General features: G+C 46.2%; 1 protein-coding gene across 2 annotated transcripts in view; it reads left to right on the top strand.

The window, feature by feature from the left end:
* The window catches only part of SEPTIN7 (septin 7), an 85,461-nt gene that overhangs the window by 40,134 nt on the left and 18,313 nt on the right, over positions 1-27,014 (top strand). For both annotated transcript variants that reach the window (XM_066584815.1, XM_066584814.1), the window contains exons 3-7: positions 3,970-4,070; positions 4,994-5,128; positions 21,915-22,032; positions 23,947-24,039; positions 24,131-24,227. In XM_066584815.1, coding sequence (XP_066440912.1) covers positions 3,970-4,070; positions 4,994-5,128; positions 21,915-22,032; positions 23,947-24,039; positions 24,131-24,227 — 544 coding nt within the window. The remainder of the gene's footprint in view (positions 1-3,969; positions 4,071-4,993; positions 5,129-21,914; positions 22,033-23,946; positions 24,040-24,130; positions 24,228-27,014) is intronic.

Raw genomic sequence — 27,014 nt, 5'->3', positions numbered from 1 at the left:
CCGCCGGCACCCCGTGCGTCGGGGGTCAGTTTGGGCGAGGCCGCCGGCACCCCGTGCGTCGGGGGTCAGTTTGGGCGAGGCCGCCGGCACCCCGTGCGTCGGGGGTCAGTTTGGGCGAGGCCGCCGGCACCCCGTGCGTCGGGGGTCAGTTTGGGCGAGGCCGCCGGCACCCCGTGCGTCGGGGGTCAGTTTGGGCGAGGCCGCCGGCACCCCGTGCGTCGGGGGTCAGTTTGGGCGAGGCCGCCGGCACCCCGTGCGTCGGGGGTCAGTTTGGGCGAGGCCGCCGGCACCCCGTGCGTCGGGGGTCAGTTTGGGCGAGGCCGCCGGCACCCCGTGCGTCGGGGGTCAGTTTGGGCGAGGCCGCCGGCACCCCGTGCGTCGGGGGATTTGTGCGTTGCGGGACGCACAAATATGAAGCCTATTCATATGAATGGGGTCAGACACGTGAGCGATGTTTTCTTCGGCATGTCCAATTTTCCTGTGATATTGCACTGTTTTCAATGGGAGAACTCCTCGAGCCTCTGCCGCAGCTGTAACCATCGCGCCGGGGGATCCCCTTCATCCTTGCAGTGATGCAAGCCTGTTTTCATGTAAAAACGCATCGCATCCTCGTGGCTTTCACTTAAATGGTGAGTGCGATATCTGCCTGATATTGCTCACACCCGTGTGAGACTAGCCTAAGGCCGCATGGTGCCATGAGGAGCTGGTGTTAACATAGTAACATAGTTTGTAAGGCCGAATGAAGGCAATGTCCATCTAGTCCAGCCTGTTAGCCTCCTGTGGTGTTGATCCAGAGGAAGGCAAAAAACCCCAAGAGCAGAAGCCAATTAGCCCTTTTGGGGGAAAAATTCCTTCCCGACTCCCTAATGGCAATCAGACTGTTCCCTGGATCAACCCCTAATAGTTCCTACCTGCCTGTATACCTGGATTAACAATTAAAGGGGTTGTCTCGCGAAAGCAAGTGGGGTCAAAGGGGTTGTCTCACGCCGAAACGGGTTTCTTTTTTATTCAATAGGCCCCTCGTTCGGCGCGAGACAAACCCAAGGGATGGGTTAAAAAAAAAAAAAAAAAAAAAAGTTTTACTTACCCGAATCCCCGCGCTGCGGCGACTTCTTTCTTCCTTTACCAAGATGGCCGCCGGGATCTTCACCCACGATGCACCGCGGGTCTTCTCCCATGGTGCACCCTGGGCTCTGTGCGGTCCATTGCCAATTCCAGCCTCCTGATTGGCTGGAATCGGCACACGTGACGGGGCGGAGCTACGAGGACCAGCTCTCCGGCACGAGCAGCCCCATTCACCAGGGAGAAGACCGCACTGCGCAAGCGCGTCTAAAAACGCCAGAAGACAGCGAATTTAGACGGATCCATGGCGACGGGGACGCTAGCAACAGAGCAGGTAAGTGAATAACTTCTGTATGGCTCATATTTAATGCACGATGTACATTACAAAGTGCATTAATATGTCCATACAGAAGTGTATAACCCCACTTGATTTCACGAGACAACCCCTTTAAGCACTTCTGTATGGCCATATTAATGCACTTTGTAATATACATCGTGCATTAAATATGAGCCATACAGAAGTTATACACTTACCTTCCCTGTGCTGGCGTCCCCGTCTCCATGGCTCCGTCTAACTTCAGCGTCTAGTCGCCCGATTAGACGCGCTTGTGCAGAAGGGTCTTCTGCCTTCGGCTCGGTTCGGCAGCAGCGGCGTTCTGGCTCCGCCGCCTTCTATGCGTCATCGTGTAGCTCCACCCCATCGCGTGTGCCGATTCCAGCCAATCAGGAGGCTGGAATCGGCACACGTGACGGGGCGGAGCTACGCGATGATGTGTAGAAGGGGGCGGAGCCAGAACGCCGCTGCTGCCAGGCAGACCCGAAGGCAGAAGACCCTTCTGCGCAAGTGTGTCTAATCGGGCGACTAGACGCTGAAGTTAGACGGAGCCATGGAGACGGGGACGCCAGCACAGGGAAGGTAAGTGTATAACTTCTGTATGGCTCATATTTAATGCACGATGTACATTACAAAGTGCATTAATATGGCCATACAGAAGTACTTAACCCCACTTGCTTTCGTGGGACAACCCCTTTAACCTTAGATTTATATCCTATAATATCCTTCCTCTCCAGATAGACATCAAGTCCCCTTTTAAACTCGTCTATGGATTTTGGTTTCATAAGGGCAGTATTAGTCCAACGAATGAGTCTCGAGAAGTTTACTACGTGGACCTTCAAACTAATAATTATAAAATATAATATAGCTAAAACAGGGAAGAACAAACACACACATTACTGTATAGGGTGGAGAGAGATAAAAGGATGTATTCAAATTTATGCAACTTTCGTAGGCGAATAAAGACCAATCAGGCTGAGTAAAGGTTTTTTGTTCTCCGCAATTGCGTATTGTTAGTCTTAAAAAAGACCGAATAGTCTGCAATGATTTCGCCGTTTCAATGCGCAGGTGTCATCCTGATGGTGTAGAATGGCCTATTACAAGAACCTGTGCGAATTACGTGACCCAACGCGTTTCCCCTACATACTGTGGGTTCCTCAGGGGTTCCAATACGAAAATTCTAGAATAGATACTAAACTGACTAGTGGCCTAGATACATAGAGCCTCAAATTGGAATTCCTACAAAATAGTAGGGAATAAGATAAAAATCTGCTCTCCTAGAGAGAATAGGACCCTGATAATAATTCTTGGTCAAAATTCACAAATACATGTGTCATAATAGACAGCATTCCCCAAAGATAATTGGGAATGAGGTAGTGAAAAATATAGTAAAGACCACTCTATTCTCCTAAATACAATGGAATCTACAACTCCGATCTAAATCTAAATTACGCCGTTAGATTTTTTTTGTTCCTAAAGCTAACGATCTAGAGCCCACACTGACTCCAAGATATATTCAAACCAACTCAGGTATCTTCTAGGGATTCCTACATTTAGCCCAAGCTCTACTAAGAGTTGGTTTGAATATATCTTGGAGTGGGTCGGTCGGTCGGGCGGGGCGGGGCGAGGCGGTCGGCGGGTGAGGCCTTTCGTCTTCATATATAGATATAGATTCTGTGTCATCTGCCGTCTAATGCTTGTGTCCTAACTCCTTTATATATCAGTCAGCAGCAACACTGGATTTAGAGGGAAATCTGTCGCCTTACAGCCCCGCCGTAATACCATCATGAGGGGCTATAATGGGTTGCCATGGCGCCGGAAGCCTAGAGGTGTCCTCTGGATCTGCCATACAAGCCTATCGCAGCCTGAGGCTCGGTCTAGTGGGCTGCCTATCAATAAAATAATACCGCAGAGTATTTAAGGGATGTACAAGTGCCCTCGTGGGGCTCAAAAATGTTGTTTTGAGAGAAAAAAAAAAGCTCACAAGTTAAAAAAAAAAATCCTTTTGCAAATGCTTTCTTATGCAAAATGGGTTAAAAAAATAACTACTTGTAATCGGTGTCACTGTATCTGTGACGGCATTTAATGACTTGAGCGATATAGCGGTCATGTTAATTATTGGAACTGTGAATGGTGTTAGTACAAAGTAATAAATGTAGTAATTGCTCGTCTGCCTCCTAAAAAGCTAAACTCCAGCCAACCCCACCCAAAACAGGCCTTTCTTCAGAGAACTCCGACTGTTGGGGCTCTTGTATGTTGCAATGCAAAAGATTTATTTTTTGGTGTTGGGGCGGCTCCATGAGGAATCCGCACTGACATGGAGCATGCTGCAATTTGGTTTCCGCACCCAAAGATCAGTTAATCAAATCCGCATGCTTTAATTTAGGTGTTGACGCCCATTTTTCCTTATGGGCCAGCTTGAACCGCAGATCATCCGCATGGGTGCCCGGCGCTGATTCTGCTATTCGAAACCGCCCGTGGTCGTGGGGCCGTACTTGTTGGCTGCAGGACAGGCAGCTTGAGGTTTAGTTGGTCTGAAGCCGTTTCTGTAACGTTTGTTCTTTTCTCTTTAGGTTGAACAGTCAAAAGTGTTAATCAAAGAAGGTGGCGTCCAGCTGCTGCTCACCATAGTGGACACGCCGGGGTTCGGCGATGCCGTGGATAACAGTAACTGGTAATGGATTTTCTTCACACAAACGATTTCCCTTTTTAATGTACAGGTGGATGTTGGTGGTGAAGGCTCCCTCCTAGTTGTTTTATCATATAATTATAATGGGTGGATATAGAATATAATGATCTGTTCGTAAGGATATGGCCGTATTCACACGGCTGGGACATTCTTGCACGAATACGAGCCGCATTCTTTTGAATGGGTCACAAACTTTGCACGATGCAAGGAACAAATGGTGGCGCGTGCTGTCTATGGGCGTGCTGTCTATGGGCGTGCTGTCTATGGGCGTGCTGTCTATGGGCGTGCTGTCTATGGGCGTGCTGTCTATGGGCGTGCTGTCTTTGGGCGTGCCCTCGCATCGCTTATTATTCTCAATGGGGTCAGTGGAAGCATCGCACCACATACTAGGCGCACACGGTGCGAGGTATCCCCATTGAGAACCATGGGAGACACTCTGCGACAGCCGTGGCAGAAGATCGCCACTTCCCCTACGTGATGCAAGGCGGTTTTGATAATGCATCGCGGGGAAATTGTATGTTGGCGAGTGCAATATTTGGCCGTGATTCACAGCTCGATATCACACTTGCCCGTGGGATATTGTTATCTCCCGAGGATTTGTATCTTCCTTGGTCTCTAATTGAACAAAGACACTTTAAGGGCTCCTTGGAAGGAAAATATGCCACATATTACACAGTGAATAGAACCAATTGATTTCTAGGGGTTTATTGTTATTTACGTGTGCAAAAAATCTAAAACGCAGCATGTGGTATTTTGGTGCATGTGATGTACCAAAACGGCCCATATCAGTTGAGGCATCCTTGTGGAGTGGGTGTATTTTTTTTGTGCACAAAAAAAAAAAAAACCCACTGGATTTCAGTTGTGTGAATGAGCCCTAATTCTGTGATTTATTTTCCTTGCCTCTGCAGTTGGCAGCCAGTTATTGACTACATTGACAGTAAATTTGAAGACTACCTGAATGCAGAATCACGTGTCAACAGGCGTCAGATGCCGGACAACCGTGTGCAGTGCTGCTTGTACTTCATCGCCCCTTCAGGCCACGGGTCAGTCCATTCCTCGCTTTATGTGGGAAACTTTCTTTCTTCTCCTTATAACTACGCACGAAGAAGGAAGACTTTATGGGAGTTTTCTGTAACTTTTAATGTTGCAGAGATTCCACTTCCTAACATTCAGTCCTGCGCTCGGTGCGAACCACTTGTGCCTATACTGTATACTAGCCAGCATGGCTGCTCTTAGAGCATAGGAGGGGGCTTAGAATGTTTCTCTACTTTAATTGAGACAAAATAGAATCCAAGAAAAAAAGAGGAAGATGTGACGAGCTTTTATATTTTTTGTGCATTTTGTTATATTTTCGTTTTTTGTTTTTTTTGTATAATTTTCTATTGGCATTTTTTATACATACAACTTGTGCAAGCATATGAGTTGTTAATTGTACATCAATAACTATTAGCATTGCATGTTACAACTTAATGTTGAAGAGGGAGGGGGGGAGGGGGAGATGAAAGGAATGAGGGAGGGGATGGAAGGGAAGTCTGAGGGGAAAGTGTGAACTTAACTTTAAGGTACCTTAGAGCATATTGATTTGGTCTGTCAGTTGTTCGTCATACAAGAGTGGCTAGCGGTTTCCAAATATATGTGTTGTTGGAGGGAGATGAGACCTCTCAGTCGTTAGTATTATTTCAGAAGCTGAGCCCCTTTAGTTTGGAGAGTGTGAAGGATGAATGGAGGCGGGGAGGGGGGAGAGAGAAATTGACAGATTAAAGGGGTTGTCTCGCGCCGAAACGGGTTTTTTTCCCCATAGGCCCCCCGTTCGGCGCAGGACAACCCCAAAGGATGTGTTTTAAAAAAAAAATATATATATATTTTTTATTACTTACCCGAATCTCTGTTCTGTGACGTCTTCCTTCTTCTTCCTTCACCAAGATGGCCGCCGGGATCTTCACCCACGATGCACCGCAGGTCTTCTCCCATGGTGCACCGTGGGCTCTGTGCGGTCCATTGCCGATTCCAGCCTCCTGATTGGCTGGAATCGGCACACGTGACGGGGTTGAGCTACGAGGACCAGCTCTCCGGCATGAGCGGCCCCATTCACCAGGAAGAAGACTGCACGGCGCAAGCGCGTCTAAAAAAGCAAGAAGACATCAGAATTAGACGGAGCCATGGAGACGAGGACGCTAGCAACGGAGCAGGTAAGTGAATAACTTCTGTATGGCTCATATTTAATGCACGATGTACATTACAAAGTGCATTAATATGGCCATACAGAAGTGTATAACCCCACTTGCTGCCGCTAGACAACCCCTTTAAAGAATGTTAAGCTGGTTAGCAGTTAGTCAAACCCTGTCGGCATTTTCATTGTCTGGAACCAGCCTGCCCAGTCTTTTCGGAATTGGGCCAGAGTGTCTTTTTGGAGGGCAATTAGATTTTGATTGTGTACACAATTTGAGCATACGGAGTCTTGCATCTCCTCTATGGAGGGGATATACTTAGTTCTCCATTTCCTTGCTACAAGTATTCGCGAGGTGTGGAGTATGTGGCACACTATTGTTCTATAGCTCCTGGGTATGTTTCCTATGCCCAGTAGGAGGAGGGCTAGCTCGGGTTCGAGCTTCCCTGCAGTGGGTAGTAAGCTGGATATGCATTGTGAGACCTTACTCCAGTAGTTGCGTATGAAGGGGCATGACCAGAATATATGGAATATTGATCCAATTTCCCCACATCCCCTCCAGCATAGCGGAGACATCTCTTTTCATCTGAGGCAGTCTTAAAGGGGAGCAATACCATCTGGTCAGGAGTTTTTGATATTGTTCCCAGTGTGAGGCACAAGAGGTGGATTTATGGGCCCATCTCATGGCCTCGCACCACATCTCCTGAGAAAATTTTTTGTTCAGGTCTTTTTCCCAATTCAGGAAGATGATTGTTTTCTTAAAAGATTGTGTACCAGATAGGTCAGAGTAGATAGGTTTAGAGAGTTTTTTCTGTAGAGTTAAATTTGTATTTAATAAGTCGTTTAGCGGGTTTGGTAGCGTATAGGAGGTAAGCTTGTGGGTTCGTAGGAAGTTGCAGATGCGTAGGTAGGTGAAATGCTCCAGGGATGGGACTGCAAACTTTTCTTGTAGCTGAGGAAAGGAGAGTAGACTGTCACTGATATAGGTTGGAGATAGTCATGGTTTCTCTGTGGGCCAGTTGTTTAAGCAAAGGTCCGGTATTAAGAACTTTAGAGTGAGAAAAGGCAATGGGATTTTTGTGGACTAGCCTGGATCCAGGTTTGATCCCAGGCCTAGAGCGTTCCATGCTTTTAGTGTGGCTTTAACTGTTGGGGGATGTTGCGAGGCTTCCTGGGGGAGAATTGAGTTTGCTGGGAGGCATGCTTTCCAATTGGTTATTCCCGTTAGATTAGATTCGGTGGAGGCCCATGTTTTATCCGCCTCCTTGTTACACCAGTGTCTACTTTGGTCGATTAGAAAAGCATTGTGGTAATTTCGACGGTTGGGAAGACCCATGCCACCGAATTTTAAAGGTCTATTTAGAATGGAGAATGCCACTCGAGGTCTCGCTCCCTTCCATAGGAATTTGTTCATTCGTTGAAGTGAAAGAAATATGGAATGTGGGATGGGTATAGGGATGGTCCTGAGGAGGTAGAGAATGCGGGGGAGAATAAGCATTTTATACAGGATCACCCTGCCCATCCAGCTCGGTTCAAATTTGGCCAGCCGGACTAGTTCCTTTTGTAGTAGCGTTTTTAACGGGGGAAAGTTAGTTAGGGGAATGTCGTTAACTGAGGGGGTTAGAAGTATGCCTAGGTAGGGCAGGGAGGAGGGGCACCATTGGAATGGGAATGTAGTTCTTAAGGATTTTACGTCCGCTTTGGATAGGTTAATCCCCATCATTTGTGATTTAGTGGAGTTTGCCTTATAGTAAGAAATAGCACTGAAGTGTTGCAAGGTAGACATCACCTGGGGGAGTGAGGATTTCGGGTTTGTTAGAGATATTATGTCGTCGGCAAATAGGTTAATTTCCCCAGTCGTCTCCACGACAGCACCAATTGAGATTGCCTCCTCCTGATAGGACAGGAACACACTGAGGGGTTAAAAGCTCCCCCCCCCCCCCCCCCCCCTTCCCCACTTTCCTCAGTGTCTTCCTGTCCTGCCAGGAGGCAGGATCTCTGAGAGGAGCTGGTGGAGAAGCCAGCCAGGATTACTTACAGGCGGATCGGAGGGCAGTGGCTCAGCCTGTCCTCCCTTCCAAGCCAGACGACTCCCGGGACGCCACATGGGGTGGTAACCCCCGGGCCAGGTTCCTCCCGCGGCGGCCCATGGGGGGTACAAAGCGGGAGCCTCAGTCCCCCTCGTCCTCCCTGCAGAAGTTAGAGCGCGGTGCTCCAGGAAGCCCTTCGACGGCGGGGGGCGCCGCGCCACGTGTCCAGCGTGATGACGCCATCGCGTCTGCATCAGGAGCGGAGGGGGCGGGGCTTAGCGCAGGAGCGCGAAAATTAAAAAAAAAATTAAAAAAATTTGGAACCTGGAGAAGTCAGAACAAACCAGCACTACAGGTCGCAGGGTGTCTGCAGCACCAGTATAGTAATGAGTGCTCCAGCCCCAGAGACAGCTGAGACCTCAGCCTCAGCGGCCGTAAGTAGCCAGTGCGGCAAAAAATACAATGCAAATATCCAGTGTATTGTGTATGGAAAACTGCATATTTACCCGCAAAAATGCTTTATTTGTCAGGGGGATAAAAAAGACATCCCCCCAGAACAAAACTCAGAAAATGCGGGATAAAACTGCCAGCTACGTACCAGAGGCCTCTATGCAAGGCATGCGTAGCTAGGCTAGTTAAAGAGGAATCGGGGGGATTCCTGGATGACAGGAAGCTGGTGAAGGAGGAGGTTCGATCAGCCCTAACGTCACAGCTGGCGCCACTAGCGAAACGCCAGAAAAGAGCGTATGTTCCTGACGAGCCTTCCGACTCCGAGAGTTCTATCGTGTCGGAGCAAGAGGAACAGGCGGGCGAGGAGTCCTCAGATGAGGAGGACTACAAAAGATACTTATTTCATCAGGACGACTTAATGGAATTAATTAAGTCAGTCAGGGCTACACTAAAAATGGAAGAGCCCAGAGAACCACGTACCCTACAAGATGAGATATTTGGGAGACTAGGGGAGAGGCGCAAGCATACCTTCCCTGTCCACAAGAATATCACCAAAATAATCCAAAAAGAGTGGAGCCGCACAGTTAACCCCTTGAGTGGCACGCCCGGAAATTTTCCGGGATGAGCTCCACTGCTCATAACGACATAGCCCGGAAGATTTCCGGGCTATGTATCACTATGGGAGCTGCAGAGCACAATGCCACAAGCTGTGACAGTGTGCTCTGCCTGCACAGACCCACAGAGAACAAAGAAAGGGCTTTGAAAAACCAGCAGAAGATATTGCCGATGTGCCGGCAATCTCCTGCTTTGTTTACAGGTTGCCATAGACACCATTGGCTTGTCAGAAGCAAGCCGATGGTCTCTGTGGCAGGGAGAGCTGGTGCTTGGCTGTCAGAGGACAGCTAGGTACCAGCTCTTACAGCAGAGATCAGAGAAAACCTCCGATCTCTGCTGTGTTAGCCCTTTACATGCTGCAGTCTATGTAACTGCAGCATGTAAAGGGCTGTCACCATCGGACCCCCGGAATGTGATCAGGGGTCCTGATGGGTCCCTGTGGAAGTCCCCTAAAGAGACAAAAAAAAAAAATTTAAAAAAAACAAAAAACACTTGTCTCCCTTTACTTTGTAAATAATCAAAAATCAAATCACACATGTGGTATCCATCCATCCAACTTGTCCCGCAAAAAACAAGCCCTTCTATGGCCATGTCAATGGAAAAATGAAAAAGTTATGGCTCTTGAGACGCAACTGCAAAACTAGTTGAAATTCAATGATTAGACCATTTTAAAAAAACTGCCCTGGTGGGCACGACAGGGTGGTAGGAAACCCGCCACTCAAGGGGTTAAAAGATCCCATGGATCGCAAAGCTGAGGGCCTTCTAAAGAAATCATGGGAGGCAGCGGCAAACATACTTCGGCCAGGGATCCTGCGCGATCTTGGGGGACTGGTTGTTTCTCTTGGGCAGGGTTTGGTCGGCTTGTGCTGGGCAAGGAATGGTCCATTCTTCTAGTAGCTCCAGGCCTTTATCCAGTGTGGCAATAACATGGGTTCTCCCGTTCTTTGTGACGATGATTTTAGTTGGGAAGCCCCATTTGTATCTTACTTCGTGTTTTCGTAGCGCTGATGTTATGGGGACAATTTCTTTCTTGCTGCTATTGTGGCTTGGGAGAGATCGGCGTAGAGTGTAATGTTCTGGAACGGAGCTGGTAGTGAAGGAAGTTGTCTTGAGGCTCGCATAAGTTGGTCTTTGATGTGGAAGAAGTGGATCCGTGCGATTGTGTCTCGCGGGTATGACGGAGGAACGGACTGAGCTCTTGGCAATCTGTGTGCCCGGTCTATTGTAAGGTCTGAGGCTGAGCATTGTGGGATGATCGCTTGAATTAGGCTTTACAGAAAGGCAGTGAGTTCAGAGGGAGGTGTCGATTCAGGGATACCTCTGAATTTAATATTATTTCGGCGGTTTCTGTCCTCTATATCCACCAATTTGTTTCGCAGGGATTCCACCTCCTCCTCCAAACTGTTATGAGAGTCCACTAGTGAGTTATGGGCTGCTGTGAAGTCACCCATTTTACGCTCTGTATGGTCCACTCTTTCTCATCTACAGTCGCATTTATGCCCGCCAGGCTATTGGCGATATCTTTTTGTATTGAGGTATGAAGCGCCAACATTGCTTCTTTCATGAAAATTTCCGACGCAGCATGGTTGTGTGCTCCGGACTTCGGCTCCAGCTGTCAGCTGAGCTATCTCTGCGGGTCGGATTTTCAGGTAGTACCTGCGGGGAGGCGAGGGGAGAGGATCTTCGTCCTCCGCCGCGGCTTGTGTCTCCCTTGACAGAATTTTCCCTGGCGTCCGGGGATTCCCGCCTTGTCTCTGAGCGCAGGGCCGCTATCTTTAGGTTCCTCTCCACGGCTTCTTGTGGAGTAGAAGTCCGTTAATTTTTTCGGGGACAGTTTCCTCACCCTTCTAGGCATATTGGTAGCCTCTCGCCTTCTTCAGGATTGGGAAGTGAAGTTTTTTGGCTGATATTTCAGCTGCTTTGTAGTCGCTGTGCAGGTTTAAGAGGAGCGCTGTGTTAGGATGCGACCATCTAGCTCTCCTTCGCCACGCCCCCATATTTACGGGGTTTTTTTATGGCTATTGCCAAATTCCTGCCGGATAACAGAATATTTTGTGCTGCACTTTACCAGGGTTTATGTTCCCTCACAACAGGTTTGTTGCCGGAGTTTCCAATTAAGAAATCCGTTCCATACATCTGAATGGGGTTGTTCCACAACATGTGTGTGGATATTTGCAAACCCGTTCAGATATGACGCAGCCATAAAAAAACTTTTACAACAAATCTGAATATGCGCTAAGTTTAGACTCATGTCCTCGGCCGCGTTTTCACCGCGTATCACGGACACGTGTTACGGGAGGGAATGGAGTCCATAGACCTTCATTGATCCCCTGTGTATCGATACAGAGGAGAGACAAATCACGGCAGTGTGAGCGCTAGACACTTGTATGGGCGTCCTATGATGCACTGCCCACATGATGGGTCACACACTGGAGATTACCCTGTAAAGAACTATTTTTTTGCTATAGAATTCCCCCCCCCCCCCATTTCTCTTGTTCAAAGCAGAAAATGTTGGCCTACACTTGATGATAACCAATTGGAGAGGGTAGTTGGCAAGATTTGTGCCAATTTATTCTTAAAAGATTGCATTTCTCTTAATAAATTGGGATACTTTGATATCCCTGATATCAATCACTCTGGTAATCCTGCTATTAGCAGGTGAAGATTTGCACAATTTGTTCCTCACTTTTCAGATCTGGAGAGTCACACAAAGTGCACGATTGCCACTGTTCCCTAGTGCCTTTAAATGGGGGGAAAAAAAGGTTTTCACCCCAATGTGGCATAAATTGTCAAATTTGGACCGATGGTCACCCTGACATTTTTACATATTGAGTTTATAATGTCAGTTTGATTGTATTATACTGCCAGAAGCGCCCACCTAGGGGAGTGGCAGGTCAGTGTTTTTGCAACAGTTTTTTCAGTTTATCTTAAGACCTATTTTGACTATTTCACTATGGGAACATTTTACAGAAACCTCTCAAGGCCGCTGGATCACGCTAAACATCTGATGGCAACCGTTCCCAAATTCCTCTTTCAAGAATGTAGCATTGCGATAATGTGTCAACATAACAATGTAACGCATGTTGTGCAATAACAGGATCAGTCATCCGCTACCCTCTCGTAGTGCATGCGGAGGATTATTCTGTAATGCAGCAATGATTTTGCTCCCAATTGCAGGACATCAGTCAGCCATGTTTATTTAGCAGATGCATGTCATTTAGCAGGAGGCGGTTTTATTATTAAAGGCCATGGCTTACATTGGGAGGTCCGTAGCTAGTATGTATTTGGGATTCTGTTGAGATTCCCTGGTATTTGCATGTGTTTTTTGTAGGTAAATTGCAGTTACTGGCTATCAAGATAAGTTGTTAGTCAGTGCCCATTTCAGCCCAGTGTGTGAGCAATCATTGCTATGATCGGTCAATATGGGCTGCCCCACAACACCATCAGTCATGAGAATAGAGGTGGATGTACTGAATGTGTACTGGATTGGAGAATGTCTGATATTTGGTAAATTGGAAAAATTACAGTTCGCAATCGTGATATTAACCGAGAGTTCACTTATTGTAATGCATTAGGAGTCAGCTGAACTGACAGGTGAGGCCAGTAGTGGTAAAACCAGTCTTATTGCTTAATGCCATGATCAGAATTTCCTAAAAATACAGTTACTGCTCATATCTGCCCTTTAACACTGTGACTTTAATGTTTAACATTTTTTGCAAAATTTTTTTGATTCACTCGGTGAGGGTCAGAATTGTGTTTTATATAGTGCTGCCAATCTCTTGAAGGGATCTAGTTAAAGGGCTACTCCAGCGAAAACACACGTGTTCTGTCTGAGACCGAGGTGGCACTTTGTGGCATTAATTCTGAAAGGTATGTTTGGTACAAAGTCAGCACTGCCATCACCAGAAGACCCCCAACCCACAGTGATGGTGGGGGCAACATTATGTGGGGGGCTGTTCTGCTGTCAGGGTAGAGGGAATTGTGAACAGTTCCAAATATCAGTCCATTTTGGCACAAAACCTTCAGGCCGCGGCTAAAAAGCTGAAGATGAAGGAGAATTTTTCACCTTTCAGCGCGGCAACAACCCAAAGCAGGCGACAAATCGCCAAGAGAATGGCTTCACCAGAAGAAAATTAAAGTTTTTGACTGGACCAGCCAGAGCCCAGACCTGAATCCCCTTGAAGATCTGTGGGTTGACCTGAAGAGGGCGCTACACAAAAGACGCCCTCGTAATCTGTCAGATTTGGTGAACTTCTGCAAGGAAAAGTGGCCAAAGATTGCCAAGTCAAAATGTGCCGTGCTGATAGACACCAACCCGAAAACACTGAATGCTGTCATAAAGTCAGAGGGTGCATCAACAAAGTATTAGTTTTAGGGCGCCTGCACACGAGCGGAAATTCCGCGGCGGGATTTCCGCCCCTGGAAGCTTGCATAGGATTGCGTTAACAAATGCAATCCTATGCAGACGGGTGCGGTTTGGCCGCGCGAAATCTCACGCGGCAAACAAACCGCGGCATGTTCTATTTCTGTGCGGTGCTCGCAGAGCCCCACACAGAAACGTCACTCACCCGCCGCGGGCTCCGGTCTGCGCATGCGACGGCTGCCTGGCAAGCCAGCACATCAAACAGCCGGAGCTGCGGGTGAGTACGCGCTGGTCCATGCAGGCGCTCGGGTCGGGTCCCGCGGCGAGAATCCTCGCCGACTGATCCGACCCGCCCGTCTGCAGGTGGCCTTAGGGTGTGCAGATTTATGCAACCAGATTTTTTTGGCTTTTGTTCTTTCCACCCTGATTTTAACTGCTTGTTGAATGGAGTTGTACAGATACTGGGTCACATTGTAAGTGGAAATCTGGAATAATTCATCTTTAAGAAAAAAGTGGCATTTTAATAGGGGTGTGCAGACTTTTTATATCCACTGTATATAGAAATGTTAAAATATTTAACTAGTCCATAATTTAGATTTTAAAAACTACTATTGTGCTCGAGTAGACACTTACCTGAGGCTAAATTAGCCCTTTTAAGGCAATGTCACTCTGGCTTCCCCATTAAGCCTACTAATGAGGTGTACAGATTGCCCAGTTGAATTTGTTTGCATGGATTTAAAAATTGCCTGATATGTGTGATTAGAACTTTCAATTTCTCAGAAGGCTTCAGACTTATTCAGCGACGTCTGTAATGGTCGGTCTCACTTCCCGGCAGGAGGTTGGCATCCGCATCATCTAACTGAACTAACAGGCAGGTTCTCAAGTTGAGAAGTGAATGATGTTCGCTAAATTCATTTCTTTTCTGCTAAACCCAGACTATCAGTCTCTCCATCAAACCTTTTACAATGTAGTAAGCTGGATTGTTCATGCATTACTATGTTGTAGTAGACTGCGCAGCAGTAGCTAAAGTTCATAATTAGACAGTTCATGCAAAAGTGACAAAAGGAGTCAAAAAGCTAGATGGATTGATACTTTGCACAGCATAAATACCGTGAGATGGAAACATCGATGTGACATCAAATGTTTTTGTGTTTAAGGCCGCCTGCAGACGAGCGGGTCGGATCCGGCAGCGAGAAATCTCGCCGCGCGATCCGACCCCAGAGCCTGCAGGGACGAGCGCGTACTCACCCGCGCCTGGCGGCCCCGGCTCTTTGATCTGCCGCGCAGCCGGCGCATGCGCAGACCGGAGCCGGCGGCCAGGTGAGTGCATGCCCGCAAAAAATTAGAACATGCCGCGGTTTGTTTGCCGCGTGAGATTTCGCGCGGCCAAACCGCGGCCGTCTGCATAAGAGTGCGTATTGTAATGCACTCCTATGCAGACTTTCAGCGGCGGAAATCCTGCGGGAAATCCCGCGGCGGGATTTCCGCTCGTCTGCAGGCGGCCTTAAAGACGAGTTTTATATATATTTTTCTGGTCGGCTGACGAGGTATCTGCAAGCTTTTGGTGCACAGAGGTGTCTTAATCAGAAAAGCACACCCTTGAACATGTTACATTAAGCCATTTTATACATGTGTCCTTACATCATTAGGCCACAGCAATAAGACTTATGTTTGGATGCGAGAACATCGGCCATGATACGGCCGGTCAATCTTCCATTTAGCAACCGCGAAGCGTTATCTGGGGGAGGAAAAAGCGCATGCGGAGTGGTGTAATAACGCAGAAGTGATCCTCCCCTGCCCCTCTCCCTTGCTACACCCTTTCCTCTGGAGGCCGGTCTCCTGCTGGTCTTCACTTCCAGGTGCACTTTCTAGTGATCATGTGACCGCTACTGCCAGTCAACAGCACTGCTGCAGCAGTCACATGACCCTGTGTCAGGAAGTGCACCTGGAAGTGAAGAGGAGGGCGGCACACTGGCCATGGAGGGGCAGGAGCTGGGGCAAGTGACTACTACTACCAGTATGGAAAGAGATCGCCAAGATTTCTGCAGATAACGCCAAACCCTTGCAATTTTGGCAGTTGCAGACCCCAACTTTTCAACAGGATAGATGAAGTTTTGGGCAGGCCGTTGTCTGCCATCGTCCATTGCAAACCATTGTTCTTGTTACTATGTCAAGGGATGATCACCTGAAATGACTGCTATTTTAGGAAACCATTATTTTGGGTTTGGCCACCTGGTCAGTCTGATGAGGACTTCCTTTTAGTGGATCATAAATCCCAGTGTTGGTTTGAATCCTTTTGGCAATGACTGGAATATTCTTAGCTTGAGTTCCCAAATTATTTCCCACTTTGATTCTTAACCCCTTGAGTGGCGGGTTTCCTACCACCCTGTTGTGCCCACCAGGGCAGTTTTTTAAAAATGGTCTAATCATTGAATTTCAACTAATTTTGCAGTTGCGTCTCAAGAGCCATAACGTTTTCATTTTTCCATTGACATGGCCATATAAGGGCTTGTTTTTTGCGGGACAAGTTGTGATTTTTTAAACAGGGGGGAGGAAAAAAAGAAAAAAAGGGGCCATGTCATTAAGTGGTTAAATAATGTATTAACTTCCTTCTCTGGGTCATTACGACGCACGGATACCACATGTGTGATTGTATTTTTGATTTTTTACAAAGTAAAGGGAGACAAGTATTTTTTATTTATTTTTTTTTTAATAATTTTTTTACTTTTTTTTTTTTTGTCCCTTTAGGGGACTTCCACAGGGACCCATCAGGACCCCTGATCACATTCCGGGGGTCCGATGGTGACAGCCCTTTACATGCTGCAGTGACAGCCCTTTACATGCTGCAGTCACATAGACTGCAGCATGTAAAGGGTTAACACAGCAGAGATCGGAGGTTTTCTCTGATCTCTGCTGTAAGAGCTAGTACCTAGCTGTCCTCTGACAGCTAACAACCAGCCCTCCCTGCCACAGAGACCATCGGCTTGCTTCTGACAAGCCGATGGTCTCTATGGCAACCTGTAAACAAACCAGTGCAGGAGATTGCCGACATATTGGCAATATCTTCTGCTGGTTTTTCAAAGCCCTTGCACTGCTCTGTGTGTGTCTGTGCAGGCAGAGCACAATGTCACAGCTTGTGGCATTGTGCTCTGCAGCTCCCATAGTGATACATAGCCCGGAAATCTTCCGGGCTATGTCGCTAAGAGCAGTGGAGCTCGTCCCGGAAAATTTCCGGGCGTGCCACTCAAGGGGTTAATTGGCTTTCAGTATCTCTGTGCCCCGAAAGCTTGTAAATCTTAGGTTTTCAGGGCAGCCAATAATGGTGTCACTCCTGCAATACTTCTATCCTCTTTAGCACAGACGTTAAATATGTCACATAAGCCATCTTTGTAGACTCGTGGTTGACAATGTATTGATAAAGCTGACAGAATGAGTATTTACTGCCTGTGTATATTGGCTGCACATTATATTATCACTTTTACAAAAACGGTACTGCAGCCAAGGGTTCGTGTCCACGGGTGGCTTTTTACCATGTGACACCCTGAATGGAGTCAGTGAAAGTCAATGGACTTTCATTGGTCCATGTACATGTGCGTGTAGATACTGTGTATCGATACGCATGGGAAATGGACCGCAGCATGCTCTATTTCATCCTTGCCTAAATGTGCAGATCTACATATTTAATTGTGGAAATGCTGTGGATTTTAACCTTTTTATATTTAAAGGGTTGAAATCCTCAGCCTAAATGAACATGTTGCAGATTTATAATTCTCAGTGTTTTTCACAAACTCGTTGCAGACCTTTTCCCTAGCATGGGACTATTTTAGTAATCCTCCACATCAATTGTAATAGAATAGGCGGATTTATCCTGCGGTTCTAGCAATGGAGATTCTCCAGCTTTTTCAGTGTGTGAAGACAGCCTAGTGTACAAGTGTTTGGATTCCAGAGGTTTTAAAGGGGGGAGTCTGTCAGCTCGATCGTGCCGTCCAAACGGCAGGCATCATGATATAGTACAGGAGGAGCTGAGCCGACTGATATATAGTTATATGGGGAAAGATTCAGTAGAACTTGTATTTTATTCATTTATATCTCTGCTCATTCTGAGCTGAACAGTCCAATGGGCGGAGCTATCAGTGATTGACCGCTATCTGTGTATGACTGTACATACAGGTGTGATAGACATGATGATTAGTCAGTGTAAAATGTCTATCGATTTGTACTAAACTAGACGTATTATGTGTGTTTTGTGACTTCAGCCTAATGTGGAACTCTGCTGCATAAGGAAAGAGTTAAATCACAGTGTTATATGTTATTGCTTGTATTCAATACTGAGTGTTTCCCCAGTCCTTTCCCATCCCCCACACAGAAACTTCTCCATAATCCAGCTCACAACAAAGAGATACAAACATGTGCTCAAAACTGAAAGTACGTAAGACAAAGACTTGCTTATACATTGGACTTGAGAGAAGGTGGGCAGGAAGGAGGGGGGATTCTATATGATCCGACAAATGAGAATCCTATATGTTACTGATGTAATCTGTTGCACGCCCATTAAAGGGCAGGTGTTATGTCTTGCAATAAAAGGGGCTGTGTGGGCGTTTCCCTCCAGAGCCATTTTGGATATGAGACTGATAGCTTGTGTCTGATCTGGTCGATGTGTGCACACTATACAATTTGGAAGCTACAAAATACCCCGAAACCTGCTGGAGAAAACCATAATCCAGATTACAGGTCAGGCTGTTGATCACTGATTAGACCGCCCACTGGACTGTACATAGACCAACAGCTGTCAATCACTGATAGCTCCGCCCATTGGACTGTTCAGCTCAGAATGTGCAGAGATATAAATGAATAAAACACGAGTTCTTCTGAGTCTTTCCTCATATAACTATACATCAGCCTGCTCAGCCCCTCCTGCTCTATAGCATGATACATGCGGTTTGGACAGAATGATCGAGTAACAGTTTCCCTTGAAGTCCGAAACCAAAGTTGATTATAAATAAGTTTTTCTGATTGCTTAGGCCCCATGTCCATGGGATAATTGTTGTTTAAAATCCGCAGCGTTTTTCCCGCACACGGATCCGCGCCCCATAGTGATGCATTTGACAACCGCGGGTAGATTAATACCCGTGGATGGCATTTAAAAGTGATTTAAAATTTCTGGTGCGTGAAAAAAAACACGGCATGCTCCATTTAAGTGCGGAACACCCTCCGGATGGCCCCCATTGATCTCTATTGGTGCTGGAGATCAGCTGCGGATTTCAAAGCTGGGAGTTGGAGAAAGTACTAGGAGGTGGGGTAAAGTGGGCAAAAACACCTCCAGCATAAAAATTGCATCTGCGTACATACACGCGTGAAAAAAACGCATGTCACCTGCATGCAATAAAATACAATTTTAAGCTCATCCGCAGCCCAAATCCACGTTACAAATCCGCAGCGGATCTGATTTTCCCCGTGGACATGAGGCCTTAAGGTTCTTAAGTGTTTGTACCTTGCACAGCAGACTTTGTGGTCTCCGTGCAGATTGGAGTTGACGGTCACATGACCAACCTGCATTTTGTTTAGACCTTTTTCTCTGACTCAGTAGCAAATATACTTATTTATTTATTGTTGCCATCTGAAAGACTGTGGTGTTCAGCTCTGCATTTATAGGGTTACCAGTGTCTTTTGTTGGGGATTGTGCCTTCTTCTGTAATTCGATTTACTTCTGCACTAATATGCTCTGCTTTCAGTCTCCATTCTCTCGTTGCTCATGACTCTATTTATACACAATAAGTGCAGAACTCGTCTGCTTCACTTGTTGTAGTAGAAAAATGTCTCATGTCATCCCACGGTGATGGTTGCTCGAGAAACGGAGCTCCAAGCATCTACATCCTAGCGGACTGCAGGCAGCCAAGGCATGCTAGCTCTTATAATAGAGATTACCACAGGAAACGCGAAGAGTCTTAACGCTGAAGTCTGGAAGGTGGTTGGAACGCCTACAAGGTGCTCTCTATCCTCTCTGCAACCAGCAGTCTGCGTTATACAAGTTAAACTGTTTAAGGAGACTGTCGCCGTGTTTTTGCGGCCCTCACGGAGAGCACCATAAGGTAGTCCTGCATATTCATTAGCTGCATGCTAGCCACACCCACCTCGCCCTCCAGCCAGTGATTGGCTGGAGGGTGGAGTGGGTTGAGCTAGCCTGCAACTCATAAAGATTCAGGAGTACTTGAGGTAGTCCTCTATGCATGTGCTGCTACTGCACAGATATCCCTGTAATCGGTGTTGCTGTCACTACCTTGTTCTGCCCTGCAAAAAGATGGACCGTTTTTTTATTTTTAATTTTTAATTGTATTAAATGAGAAAACGACGTGTTGCTAAAAGAGAATTCCGAATTTTTAAAAATATCTCCCTTTTATCTAGATCTAGCAATTTTCCGCATCAATATGCATATTAACCCTTTCTTAACAACCTCCATATATGTATGGCAGAAGTTGGGGAGGGTTTGTTGGCTGGTATAAGCTAAATCGCCCCCTCCCCCCTCCTCCTTATGATGCAGTCATGGGGTGCTTGGTGAAGTGGAAGGGTTTAATAAGGTGACTGCATAGTACACTGCAGTACAGGAATATTCTAGTGTATTATGCACACAATAGCATGTTTAAAGGTATGCGCCTTAATTTCAATGGGGTTTTTAAAAAAACTGAAAGCGAATGCAAAGGCTCCTTCTGTTCTGCCAGTTTAGTTTTTGGTTTTATTTTTTTTTTGGACAGAAAAATAGTGCCGTCTGCAGCGATATTTTTCCTGCTAAATAAACGAAAACCTAATAAACACAAGCAAACTGAAGTCGTGTTTTTGAAACCCTATTGGAATAAAACGGATTCCCCCCCCCCCCCCCCCTTCCTGTTTGATGTTCCTCTCCTCCAAGATGGGAGCAGAGAGATGGGAACCCTGAACTGACCCTAACGCGGGTGTGAGAGCAGCCTCAGATGTGCGGACGTTGCGGCGGAGTTATGTGCGTGGATCGGTTCTATTTCTTACGTCGTTCTGGTTTTGGCACAAACTGCACAGATTTACAGTTGAAGTGCTTGTGGTTTGGTCTGTGTGCCTCTTCATGTACTGAGACTGTGGGTCCAAACAATGGATCTTCCATGACACCTCTAGCTTGCCTTGTTTGCCTACAACTCCCACTTGTGCGTTTGTAGGCATTTTGCAGTCCTGAAGTTATTCTTTCTCGTTTAGCTTTTCTCTGCATTGACTTGTTCAGGCTTTGTCTGTTCTTGAAGCAGAGAGACAGCAATATAACTGAATTAAGTGGATAGAATTACATTTGTTTTCTGATTTCATCGCCTTTTCATAAAAGTTGGCTTCTGTTCCGTTAGGTTTCCATTTTTTGGCAGAACAAATGGCATAGTGTAAAAAAAACAAAGTAATAGAACAGAAAAACAGGCGGAGTGGTTTTTTTCTAAAAAAACAAAACAAAACACCCTACTGAAAAAATAATGGAGCCGTTTTTAGGGCGGGGGTCACACAGTTCATATTCCCAGCGGAAATCTTGCGGTTTTGCTGCAGCAAAAAAAGATGAGATTTCCGCCAGGAAAGCGCAGCTTCAAAACGCGCTGCAGTTAGCCTCGGATTTTGCCACATGCTTTCCCGTTGCGACCGCGGTGCTCCCATAGAGAGGATCGAGACCGCAACACAAAAAAAAAATAGAAATGCTGCGGCTGGGGAATCCGTGCGGCAGCAATGGATTGGCCATCCCCATGTGGACGAGATTTTTGACAAATCTAGTCTACATGGCTGGCTAACACCCAGATTAGTGGCCGCAGCAAAATTCCAGACGGAATTTCTGCTGCAAATCCGCGCTGTGTGAACCCAGCCGAATTCCGTTTTAATTGCGTGTCTCTGCTCTAAAAACAGAAAATAGAGACTGAAAGGCTCAACCCCAAGTGCAACATGTGGGCGAGTTCAGCCCTTCTTGCAAAGAACGCTCTTTATGAGGACGGTGATTGCACGCATGCAGAAGAACTTGTCTGGATTTTGATGACAACATGAAAGTACCTCCGGCTGCAGGTCATCGTCCCTCTGACGCACAGGGATCTGTTTGAGACGCACTTGAATATCTAATCTTGTCATTTCTAGTCTAGTGGTCTCCAATCCTTATTTTAGTGTCGCCCACATTGACAGTCCCTGAAAATATCTAAAGCCCCTCTTGTGTTTCATTGCAGGCTGAAGCCATTGGACATTGAGTTTATGAAGCGTCTCCATGAAAAGGTCAATATCATTCCACTTATTGCTAAAGCGGACACCCTCACACCAGAAGAATGCCTGCAGTTCAAAAAACAGGTGAGCGATGGTCGGTGTTGTGCCGACGTCAGGCACTCCGTTCCCTGAAATGCGGGATGTTCCTCACCTATAAAGGCAATACATGATATTGCGGGAGCGATCAAAGCATCACAAGTTTTTATTTACTCTGGGGCCTAAAAAAAACAGTGAAAAAATTTTAACATTTTACTGATTTGAAAAGATAAAAAGTAATACGTTTTTTGAAAAAAAACTAAACTATTTTGCCATATGAAAATCTTAAGTAATAAAACAATTACGTATTTGATAGATCAGACTTTTATGGATGCAGCAATTCCAAAGTAACGCATTAACCCCGTACAGAGAACGTCATAAAAGAATTCTTAAAAGTCGCCAGGATTGTTTTTGGTCCCCCTCCCCCCCCCCCCCCCCCCCCCCGTCTCCCAGAAAAACTGTAATAAAAACCAATCAAGTCGTTTGTATTTCAAAATGGTGCCAACGGAAACGGCAGGACGTCCCGGAAAAAATGAGCCCTTGCACAACTGTTTTGATGGAAAATTAATATTATGGCTGTCAGAAGATGGGGGCAGAAAATAATAAAAAAATATACATGTTTGAAATAAATAGTAGTACAGCAAAAGAAAAGCGTACAAGTTTGGTATCGTAGTAATCGTACTGACCCGTAGAATAAAGTTGTCGGGTCATTTTTAAAGCAGGGTGTACACTAGAAACAAGACGCACACAAAGATGGCGGAATTTTGTTTTTTTCATTTCACTCCACTTAAAACTTTCTAACAGTTTTTCGGTACATTAAAAAGTCATTGAAAAATACGACTCGTCCCCCAAAAAACAAGCCCTCATTCAGCGATGTCGATGGATAAATAAGTTATGATTTTTTTAAAGGGGGGAGGGAGAAACTAAAATGGGGGAGATGGGAAGAAGTGCGTCCTTAAGGGTTAAACGATAATGTCTAAACATGGCATAAGTCTATAATTAAGAACTTTGACTTTGCAAGGTGCTGGTCTGGCGTGCTTTCAGCGTTAGTAATAAGAGATTTCTTTCCAACTGATGAAATACTGATAATTTCATTAACCTGTAATTGACTGTAGTTACCCTATTGAAGCCAAGCTAGGAATCAACACTGAAGAAGATAAATGGTGCCCAAAGTTTCTTTGGCTGTGTTCTTATCTGCGTTGGAGGTTGTGCCATTTTTATTGGGGAAAATAGCGCTACGTGCAGAGGAATGTCCCCCCAATATAAGTCAGTGGGGTCTGCCAACCCCCTGTCCATCCAGCACTCCATAGATGTGACTAGAACCTTCGATGTAAGTTCTGCACATTTACCTCTTACCTTGTGAAGCTTCAGCTTGCATAACATTAGCTGTATAGATGGCACCACAAAGAATCATTGAACCAGTACTCATATTTGGACCATGAAACTAGCAAATGGGTGCATAGAGCACATGTTACCCTAAGTTGGTGTATATCCTCCAAGGAAATATGAGGACCCGGTTAACCAGGAGCAGGCAGTAAACTACTGGACAGGGTTCACTTCACCTTCCCTTAGCCTGGCAGAGAATGTGGCATGAAGTGTGATGCCAGCCATAGAGCCCAGTGTGTCTGTGATAAGTTAGACTTATCTAACTTGTTATGTCAGGCTGGATGGCAACGGCCACTTTTTAGAAGGCCGTTTTCTCATGATGGTATTAGGGCCACATGTATGCATTCATAATATGGAAGTGTATCCCGATGCAAGGGGAAGGGACTTGTTTGCCAACTTATTCCACAGCACTCAGGTAATTTATCCCCCCCCCCCCCCCCCCCCCCCATAATTTTGTAGCCAATACAAATGTGCAGTTTTCCTGGGGGAGCGCTGCGGAGCATCACTCGGTAACTCATTTAAGAGCACTCCGAATCCTGTGCAAAATGTATGTTTTCTTTAATGTTTGTGTTCTAGATAATGAAGGAAATCCAGGAGCACAAAATAAAGATCTACGAATTTCCTGAAACGGATGATGAGGAAGAGAATAAGCTGGTGAAGAAAATAAAGGTTTGTGATATTTGTATAAATAATATTATAAACCAAAATTGAAGATACACATTTTGATATGTAAATAACTGGTATAAACTCTATCGTTTAGGACCGTTTACCTCTTGCAGTGGTCGGCAGCAACACCATCATAGAAGTGAACGGCAAGAGAGTAAGAGGAAGGCAGTATCCGTGGGGCGTTGCAGAAGGTGAGAAAATAACAGGGGGGGAAAAGAAGACCCTTCTGTCCCTTACTCTTCATTCCAGCCACATAAATGTGGTTTACAGAATCCCCAAGCACAGATGGGACAGTCGGGTTCTTGTTTCCAAGGCCGTTCACAGTCAGAATATTTGCAGTATGTTTTGCACAGTGATCAGTGTAAAGTTGAGGGTCCTGGATCATGATTGCTCTGACCAGCCGGTTGTATACATTCATGCTGTGCATGAGGTTTCGGCTCTACCCACTTTGCAAAGATATAGTTGTGACTGAGGGTTGTCTTGAGTTACCCGCAATAACTCAAGGCCCTTTTACATGCAAAGATAATTTTTCAAACGACTGAATGATTGAAAGATTTAGCAGTCTATTTAAATATAGTGTTAATGATCATTAACACTATCCTCTTCATTTTGATGTAAAAGGGCCTCCAGGAGCTATTTGCAGAGCCCAGCATATGTTTAAACACACTCCCTGCTGTAAAAACAGCTGCATTGTTTTTTCCTCCTGGGTGTTGGCAATTACATAGTTCTCCTTGTGGCTCCTTGTACCACGAGGAGAACATCCTGCAGTCTATTGAAGGATGAGTGAAATACGTTCAAATGGTGTGTATTGGCTCGGTCTTTCAGCGCTTAAATGATGGCTTTTTAGTTTCATTAAAGTCAATCGTTCAAATGCAAAGTGCACGCTGCCCACGTTTACATGCAACGATTATCGCCTATATTCGGCCATGGCCATTTGGCCGTATTTTGAGCGATAATTGTTGCATGTAAAAGGGCCTTTACTTATACACGGGTGCCATTAATCTTACGCACACGTTCTGTATATGATATTACCTCAATCTATATATAGCTGCTTTGCAGATTTTGTTGGTTGCCCTTGAATCCATTTATCTCCACTTTGTTACCACATATCCGACTTAACGACTTGGCTCTAAAGCCCTGTTCACACTGCATGTGTTCAGCCCTGAACCCGCGTCATTTTAGCATTCAATTTCGGGGGGAAAAAAATTGACCTGTTGATTCCTACCACAGTTTCTGTGTTGTGCCTCCACACGTGGATTTGCCTCATTGATTGTGGCTAAACTCACATGCAGAATTCCAACGAGGAAATCTGACACTTAATACCAACCTGTGAACGAGCTCCAAGTGTATGTCTAATCTTGCGTTATACACTGCTACCTAAAAACCAGCAAAGCATGAATAGAGCAGACAAGCCAATGTAACTCATAATTCATAATTAGATTTGAAGTCTGGCTGCACACGGCCGGATTTGCATTGCAGAATACGGAATGGGACCCCATGCTATGGAAAAGCGGGTTTCCCGTATACAAGTGGAAAAATCGCAGCATGCTCTATTTCAGTGCGGAGTGCGCACGGATGGCTTCCTTTGAACTCAATGGAAGCCATCCAACCCTCGGCCCTTCCACAGTGACGTTGCGGAAAGGTCACAGGTACCCGCGTCATCGCCTAGTTATGACGGGGAAAAGCGGGGATTTAAAAAAACAAACTACTGCGCACTTCTGACAGCTCGCCATGCGGACCATCCACAATACAGAAAAGAGGTACGCGCGGATGCTGGCCGGGCACAGGGTCTGGTCCGCTGCGGTCTCCTGCATGCGGAATCCGATCCGGTTGTGTGCAGCTGGCCTAAAGCAGAGTGTTTACAAAGTAAGAGAACTTTTTCTGTTTTCATGTTCTTTTACATGGGACGAGCTGTCGGGCAAATGATGCCGACAGCATTTCCCAGTGGTGCTTACTCTTGAGCTGCTAAACAGTAGTGAGTATCATTGGCATTGCTTGGACCACTGACAGCATGGAGGCGGGATCATAGAATCATAGAATGGTAGAGTTGGAAGGGACATCCAGGGTCATCGGGTCCGACCCCCTGCTCAGTGCAGGATCACTTAATCATCCCAGACTGATGTCTGTCCAGTCTCTGTTTGACGGGGAGCATTCTCCCGCTGCCCGCTTTCAATCACTGTAAGCAGACAGTCGTTCAGAAGTGACAGACCGCTGTTACACTTCAGTCACTGCATGCGTTTACACGGGATGGTTGTCGTTCAGAAGTGACAGACCGCTGTTACACTGAAGAGCACATCATTCAGTCACTGCATGCGTTTACACGGGATGGTTGTCATTCAGAAGTGACAGACCGCTGTTACACTGAAGAGCACATCATTCAGTCACTGCATGCGTTTACACGGGATGGTTGTCGTTCAGAAGTGACAGACCGCTGTTACACTGAAGAGCACATCATTCAGTCACTGCATGCGTTTACACGGGATGGTTGTCGTTCAGAAGTGACAGACCGCTGTTACACTGAAGAGCACATCATTCAGTCACTGCATGCGTTTACACGGGATGGTTGTCGTTCAGAAGTGACAGACCGCTGTTACACTGAAGAGCACATCATTCAGTCACTGCATGCGTTTACACGGGATGGTTGTCGTTCAGATTTTAGTGCGATTCCGAACAAATCGTCCCGTGTAAAGTGTCCCTTTGAGAACTGCAGACTGTAGCAGTCAGATGTGGAATCGGCGGCATGGCAAACAGAATCCGTTATTTCTCCATTGCTGTTATGTGCAACCAGGTAGAAAGTTAGATTCCCAAACCTGAGGATTGGTTTCCAATTGTCGTTAGCTACTAACCAGATTCTGGCTTTCATTGGAGGATTGAGAATTAAATATGATTGGCTGCTATGAGCAGCTCTCTCCGGCAGTACTTGTCTTTCACATGAAGACCGCAGTCTAAGAAAGTGTTCACACGGCTGTAAATGTCAG

Source organism: Eleutherodactylus coqui, chromosome 12, assembly GCF_035609145.1.
Source record: "Eleutherodactylus coqui strain aEleCoq1 chromosome 12, aEleCoq1.hap1, whole genome shotgun sequence".
In the NCBI taxonomy this organism is placed as follows: Eukaryota; Metazoa; Chordata; class Amphibia; order Anura; family Eleutherodactylidae; genus Eleutherodactylus; species Eleutherodactylus coqui.
Note: the sequence above shows the minus strand (reverse complement) of the source record. Positions and strands in the feature narration are given on the sequence as shown.